The sequence below is a fragment of the Oxyura jamaicensis genome, chromosome 25 (genome assembly GCF_011077185.1).
Source record: "Oxyura jamaicensis isolate SHBP4307 breed ruddy duck chromosome 25, BPBGC_Ojam_1.0, whole genome shotgun sequence".
Lineage (NCBI taxonomy): Eukaryota > Metazoa > Chordata > Aves > Anseriformes > Anatidae > Oxyura > Oxyura jamaicensis.
Genome location: NC_048917.1, coordinates 1,725,267 through 1,732,530, shown reverse-complemented (window position 1 = coordinate 1,732,530; position 7,264 = coordinate 1,725,267). Strand labels below are relative to the sequence as shown.

General features: G+C 48.3%; 3 protein-coding genes and 1 long non-coding RNA gene across 7 annotated transcripts in view; 3 read left to right on the top strand and 1 right to left on the bottom strand.

Moving 5' to 3' along the window:
* The window catches only part of LOC118178224 (cornulin-like), a 2,722-nt gene extending 2,131 nt beyond the window's left edge, over positions 1 to 591 (top strand). For 2 of the 4 annotated variants that reach the window (XM_035346571.1, XM_035346567.1), the window contains exon 4: positions 9 to 591. In XM_035346571.1, the coding sequence (XP_035202462.1) occupies positions 9 to 362 (354 nt within the window). In that variant the 3' untranslated portion in view covers positions 363 to 591. The remainder of the gene's footprint in view (positions 1 to 8) is intronic. The other 2 variants (XM_035346570.1, XM_035346569.1) reach the window with 2 other exon arrangements.
* Positions 592 to 2,110: 1,519 nt separating this feature from the next.
* The window catches only part of S100A11 (S100 calcium binding protein A11), an 11,053-nt gene continuing 5,899 nt past the window's right edge, over positions 2,111 to 7,264 (top strand). Inside the window, exons 1-2 of the mRNA XM_035346572.1 lie at positions 2,111 to 2,121; positions 6,531 to 6,536. The gene's annotated coding sequence lies outside the window, so the exon portion shown is untranslated. The remainder of the gene's footprint in view (positions 2,122 to 6,530; positions 6,537 to 7,264) is intronic.
* On the bottom strand, positions 2,918 to 4,457 carry LOC118178226. The gene is made up of 3 exons (XR_004756104.1): positions 3,922 to 4,457; positions 3,670 to 3,820; positions 2,918 to 3,042 (listed from the first exon to the last, which is right to left on the bottom strand). It is a non-coding gene; the product is annotated as an uncharacterized LOC118178226 (long non-coding RNA).
* Positions 5,321 to 7,232, top strand: LOC118178166 (repetin-like). Its single transcript, XM_035346457.1, has 4 exons — positions 5,321 to 5,552; positions 6,035 to 6,565; positions 6,681 to 6,836; positions 7,041 to 7,232. Exons 1-4 carry the CDS (start codon positions 5,415 to 5,417, stop codon positions 7,230 to 7,232), a joined length of 1,017 nt encoding a protein of 338 aa, XP_035202348.1. The 5' UTR covers positions 5,321 to 5,414.

Below are 7,264 nucleotides of genomic sequence, written 5' to 3'. Positions count from 1 at the left end.
CACCAAAGGACCAGGGCACCAACCAGGACACCAAGAAGGGTGAGACAACAAAGAAGGACCAGGGCACCACTCAGGACACCAACAAGACCCAGGTCTGCGAGACCTCTTGGCAGGATCCCAACCCGGGTGAGACTCAGAAGCTGCTGCCCCCAGGGTGGGGCGGGAGCCCCCAGCCGGATCCCAGGCCCTGGGGAACACAGGACAACCAGACTCAACCTCCATTCCCCAAACCCAAGGTGCAGGACGACAGTGGGGCCGAGGCTCAGCCTTTTCTGGGACAGCAGCAACAGGGCTCTCACAGCAAAGGACAACAGCCTGTGGAGCAGCAGCACTTGCAGCCTCAGTGGCCACCACAGCAGTGAAGGCTGAAACCCTGTGTGGCCAAGGCTGTTGCCCCCTGCAAGGTGGGACATTTTGTCCAATGCCACCCTGATTTTACATTCCTTTTTGTTATGTCTTGCCCCACACTTTGTTAACCCTGGGCTTCACACCCCTGGTTTGTATAGAATTATTCGTGGCTAGAGACCTTCTCTCTTATCCTGTATTCGACTGCCTCTGCCTGTGTAAGCAAAGCAATAAAAATGAAGGCAAAACAGCACGGTGTCCCAGTGTTTCGCTGCAAGCGTGCCCTTGGCCCAGGTTTGAGCAGGCTGATGCGGTGCAGAGGACCGAGGCGCCTGTCCCTTGCATGCCACACGGCCACAGTGCCCCAGGGTGGCTGCGGGGAGGCAGCGTGCCTCGGGGACAAGCAGCCTGAAGGAGCTGCTGTTCACCTTTGCAATTTAGCCGAGGTGCACTGATCGCTTCCCACGGGCAGGGATGTGACATCCCGGCAAGAGAAGTCTTCAGAGAGGGTAGGTGGCTGGGCTGATACAATGGCACGACCAACCTCTGAACAGATCCCTTGCAGCATCCATCTGCTCTGGGCGTTGTTCGTGTCTGCTGTGAAAAGAATAAACAGCTGCTTAACACTCCATTAGAGGGACTTGTCCTATTTAACCTCATTTATTAATAATCTCAGAAGCAAGGGGAATGTGGAGCATGGTATGAAAATCAAAAAAAAAAAAAACAACTTATTAGCTACAGAAGGTTACAAAGGAAGGAGTTGAGAAACACTAAACAACAGAGAAAAATATTATTCAGGTACATGCAGTCCCAGCAACACCTGGGAGGCCAGAGACAAAAAGCTGACACGCAAACCAAGCACACGTGGAGTGGAGCCAACCTCAAAATCAGGTGGCTTGGAGTACCGGGTCCTGGGCACTCGTCCAGACGTGCATGTAGGAATGTGGATAACTCTGCGGGCACGAGCAGCCCGGTGAAGTCAGTGGGGATTATTAGGGGGTTCGGACGTGCTGGACCACCAGGCAGGCTCAGGACTCCGCATCCCGCAGGGAGGGTGATGCTCAGCCTGTTTTTCCCCATACTATCTTTCACTTGTGACCTATCAGCCAAATCAGCAGACGATAAATGCACCCGCACCTCCTGCTCTGTGGCTGGTGACAAGCAGCACACAGAGACCTCACGAGGAAATCAAACGTCACTCCTCTGGGACACCCCAGAGTTTCACAATTTGCTGCACGCTGAATCAGAACTGAAAAACCAGCGTTTCAAAATGATCCCTAGAACACACGTTGCAAAAACGATTTGGCCTAAAAGTGCTGATGTCAAAGTTAAATGCGTTAGACACAAAATACACCAGTCTGCTCTACCGCTGATAAAACACCTTAGCAAAAACAGGTTCTGACCTACCTTAATGACAGCTGTGGACATTGTCAAAACGAAATGAGACAGTCAAGACTTAAATTTCATCACCTATCCTTCAAGACTCCCAATCCGTCTGATTCATTCCTTGACACACTTCATTTTCCAGAAAAAAAAAAAAAAGGAAAAAATTAAAACATTTTCCTTACAAAATATTTTCCTTACAAAACATTTTCCTTACAAAACAGATCTCAGCTGGAGGATTGTCAAATAGCTCTTTGCTACTTCTTAGCTCCAGGTGAGGGTCTAAAGCCACCAGACGCAGCCAGCCCCCTGCCTGTCTGCCCTTCCATCAGCTGCTGCCTTTTGCAGCTTCAATAAAACACTGACCTCCCAGTTCAGGAGGCACTGAGCCCTGTTAGTGACGGGCTAATTATATGCTCTATTCTGAATATCACTACTTTTGCCATCAGGAGTGTTGTATTTGAAGTTGGGGTGGATTTATTTATTTTTTTGGTTCATTTTAAGGAGAACATTACAGCCCAACGAAAATTATCCCACTGACACAAATACCTGTTTAAGATACCTGCAAGGCTGGGAGGTGTCAGAACAGAAAAGGTCTTTTATATGTCTCGTGGGGAGCCCGGTTCCACCTTGATTAAATGCAACAGGGGTTTGGCCACCCTATAGAAATGTCGACAGGGATGGGTGCAGAAGGAAGGGTAGGAAGCAAGAGCCCACCCTGTTGGGTAACAACTTTGACCAACTCGAGTCCCTGCTTTTGAGAGCGTCCTAGAGGAAAGCCAAGCCCTTAGAGCCCTGGGGTGCTGGTGCTGCCCTGATGTACCTCTCCTGAAATCTGCCCAGTGCCTCCTGATGTCCCCAGAGCCCGCAGGGGATTGCAAACTGTTATAGGACACCGTGCGTACAAGTTCCAGCCGCACTGTAATGCTCTAATTTTAATAATAACTCCAATCTACCATAAAATTACAGTTTCCCAAGGCTATCATTATCCCACAGGTGGGGTATAATTTACACAAGTATAATTTAATCTTGAAAAAAAGCTCAAAAATGAAGTATGGTTAGTAACAATCCTCTGTGCGCACTTATATGAGTATCCCCAAGCTGTTACCAGCACTAATTAATTAGGCTCCTACACCCAGTATGATCTTACCTTACAGATGGGCCAGATCAGCAACTCACCCAAGGCTGCGTGACAGGTTCATGCTCCGGAGGCTCTCCGCAATGTCTCCAGCACGCTTGTCAAGGCAGCAGCCCAGCTCCAAAACCAAACGCAGGGGCCGAGGTGGCACGGCTGATGTCTCCCTTATTTGCTCCCTGCATGGGGAGAGTTCAGAATGAAAAAAAGAATCTGTTGGTCTCTAATTAATTTACACTTAAAATATTTAAAAAAAAAAAAAAAGGATTGTAGAGGTAATTACAGGAAAAGCTGCCTAGAGCAACCAGATGAAGCTTCAACATGAATTGACCTCCCAGCCAAAAGGTTTCTGCTTTCATTTTTAATTAAAGATCAAGTAAAGTGAAAATAAAAGTCATTCACAGAAGATGGTTAACGTAAAAAAGGTTTTATTATGATTTTTCTCAATGAAAATCGTTGCTTATTTAATAGGCATTTTCTTGTAAATATATATATATATATTTTGCAAACTTTACCATTTACAAATGTTTCGATTTGTTGGTTTTTTTTTTGTTAGTTTCACCAAAAACCTGGATAATACAATGAAAAGGCTCCTTAATAAGAAGTTATCAAAAAAAAAGGATATTTTTCAGTGTGTGCTACAAGGACACCACAAAAGCCTAGATCTCCTGGAGGATTTGGGGATCTCTCTGCTGTGCACCTGCATTTCAACACGTTCAGAATGGTTGGGTCTTCATCTGTCCTTTCTCTATGAGCAAAAACCAGCCCCAAAGCCAAAGCACAAGGAAAAAGGAAGCACAAATCACCTCTGGTGGTGCAGCACCAAGCTGGAGAGCCATGCAGATCCCCTCTGTCCCCAGGGTGCTTACAACTCTGCGAACGTCAGCACTTCTATCGACGTCCTCCAGGTCCAGTACTATTTTTATGGGTGTGTATCATACATACATAAATGCATACCTATAAAGACGGGCATTCATAAAAAATACACCCTCCCATTAATACATATATATGCTTCAAAGCTATTATAGATTTTTAAAAAAAATCTGAAATACGATCACCTGTAAAATAACTTTACAGTCCGGATTAGGTGGAACCAGCTGATGCCTGAATTGCCACATGGCAACTGCTATTTCTGGGTTAAAATGATAGGTAAGGGGATGATAAGTTAAATAACCCGTTTGAGGACATGAAGGTGCAGCTGGGCTTGGCCAAAGATGAATCAGGACAACGTCCACAAAGGGTGGCTCCTTTCTGCTCCTCCATCGGGGACCCTATAAAAGCACCCGGGTCCTCCGATCACTCCGCACGGCTTCACAGGAATCCCACTTGATCCCGTTGGTGATTTGGGTAAGTCATTCCTTCTGAAATGCATACTTTGCTGGGCAAAAATGAGTTATTTCTATAGGATTCATCTTGGGTGACAATGGCATTCCTGCTTCAGTATTTTCCGGGAGCCTTTCGGGTTTATCTGCAACGAAGTGCTATTTGGTGCCATTTGGCCAGCTGCACGCTCTCCTTTGTTGGTGTGGCAAGGCGGCTTTCCTTCAAACAGTAAAGAGAGGGGGAGCCAGATTTGGTGCCTGACTTTGGTCTGCACTCATCTCCCAGCCGGGATGGTCAGATCGCCCAAATTATCAGTTTTCTACAGAAATGCCAAGAAGAAGAGTTTTGTACACAGAGGTGCACGCGCTTGCTCCTGCTTTGAGCTCATTACGGGGGCAGCGAGGCAGGCAGGGCACAGCTTCCCCGGCTGTGAGTTGAGATCCCGGCACTGATGTACCCGGTAACAGGCTCGGGGATCCTGCGAGACGGACGGAGGTGGCTTTCGAGGTTTTCAGACACTAAACTCGATCAGGAGCTGCACTTTCTGCCCAGCAGATTGCAGTAAAATTAAATAAGTTTCTCTGACCTAGGTGATCTGGCAGGTCCCTCTTGGCCAAAATCTAGTTGTCAAGGATGCGATGGTGTAATGAAAGATTCATCAATTGATTTGCATTACTGCTGGTCACAGGATGACTGGCCACAGGGCTTGTTTTACCTCTCTGTGAGCACTCTGCCTCTGCCCTAGCATGGTCCTGTCTCAGGCCATGCCAGCGCTGTGTTAGACATCCTCTGACATGCTCCAGAGTAGCTGCTGTGTGTCGGCACCAAGCAGAGATAGAAGCATGGAGCCTGGCGACTGAATGCCTGGTAGAGCCCACGGAGACTGGTTCTTGGGGTGTCTCTTGAGTCACCATCCCCAGTCCCCTCCCTGCGACCCACAAACACGGGCATCCTGCCATCCCATATCAAACATCATTCAAATACATCAGCAGACAAGCTGGAGGACACTCCCCATCCCACCAAAACCCTTAAACATTTGAATATCTTCCCAGTGCTCTGGTGAAGCCGAGCTCGCCGTGGCAGAGGAGTGGACACAGAGCTCACGGCACCCAGCATCTCGTTGGCTGGCCCCAGCGATTCTTCCCCCAGTTCCCACTCACAGAGGCAAGCTGAGCTCCCATCCTTAGGTCCGCTACTTTTCTTGCAGGCTTCGTGAATCTGCAGGAAGATGTCTCACTTCTTAGACAGCGTTTCCATCATCATTAGCACTTTTTGCAAACACGCAAAGGAAGATGGAGACCAGTCCAAACTCAGTCGAAGGAGGATGAAAGAGTTCATCCAGAAGGAGTTTGCAGATGCCTTAGTGGTGAGTGCTGCAGCAATGGGGAGGGCTCGAGGCTGAGACTGGAGGTCGGGATCACAAAATGTCCTGGAGAGGGGGAAATTCATAAGATCAGATCAAATAGGGATGGAGAGGCTTTTACCGAGGGTGAGCAGCAGACGTGTGCTTTTGCACTGTCTGCGACAGCTCTTTTTTTATCCATTTTGTAAAGAGCAAATGGGAAAAAAATGGAGAATGGACTGTGGTGGGGAGGTGTGGTTACCTTCAAGGGGTGGAAGGAAATGTATCCCGTGGAGGAGTACAGCGTCTCCCAAAAAGAGAGCTGGTTAGCTGTGGCCATCAGGAAAAAGGAGAACACAGACACGGAGAAGATGTGGAGCTATAAAAGAGAACCTGAGAGATGCAAGGAGAAAAGATGGCCATTACCCCTGGGTTTGCATTTCTCTGACAAGGAGTAGGAAGGCTAAAATCCCTTTTTTGTTTCCCTGTGTGTGTTTTCCCTGCAGAACCCACATGACCCTCAGACGATTGACAAGATTCTGCAGTTTCTGGAGTGGGATGGGGATGGGGAAATAGATTTTAACGAGTTCCTGCTTTTGGTATTCAGAGTGGCTAAGGCCTGCTACTGGTACCTGCAGAAGGGACCATGCCTTCTGCAAAAAACAAAGCTGATAACCAGTGGCAAGACACTGCAAGAGCCTGAAATTAAGAATAGAGGGAGCCGTCAGCAGCTGCAGGAAGAGGAACCACGAACCCGTGAGACCAGTCGCCATCCCCCCTGCGAACCTGAGCCACAGCGAGACACCAGGATCCAGGAGCTTGAAACGCTAGAGGAGACAGAGAGTCATCACCAGCAATGCACCACACAAAGCAGAGACGATGCAAAACGAAGCACAAGGACGAGAGAGCTGATCCCTCAGGTACATGAAGAGAGAAGCCAAGAGCCATGCGACCAACGTAACAGCCAGAGAAGACGTCAGCCACCTGAGCAGGACAGGCTAGAAGATTTACAACACCGCAAGTGCGGCAGCTCGAAGGCACGTCAGCCTAGACCATGGGCAGATGAGAGACAAAACCGAGAGGGGCCACAACCAGAACAACTTGCAGACGTGAAGAGTCACAGACATCCCTGTGAACCAAAACCCCTGCCAGACCAGTGGAGTGGCCACCAGCCACGTGAGCCAGCACTACCAGCATATGATCAAAGAAACCATCAGCCACAACACCAACAAGCAGTGGCAAATGGAGGAAGAGGTCGTTGGCCACATGAACCAGAAGAAGCAGATAGGGGAAGTCACAACCGACCAGGTAAGCAGGAATTACTCACAGATGAAAGAAGCCACAACCACCTACGTGAGCTGGAACAAAAAGCACTTGAACAAAGCCGCCGCCAGCGTTATGAGCCTGAATGCCTGGATTCAGAAAGGCCACATCAGTCATATATCGAGGAACCGCTAGAACTGGACAACACATACTTGGAGAAATATGAGCAAAGCGAAACTGTCTGTGAAGAAGAAGAGGAACAAGATGAGACTCAATACAGAGAAAATCAGAGAGACAAATATCAGGTACAGAAGTGTGAAGAAGAAGATGATGCAAAGAGAAACGATCAGCCAAAGAGACGCCCAAAAGAAGTGTATGAAACAGAATGTAGTCTGCAACAAGATGATGAACAAGATAGAAGGAGAAGCCGCGAAGCCGTGAGGTACGAAAGGACGCGCGAGACCACCGAGGTC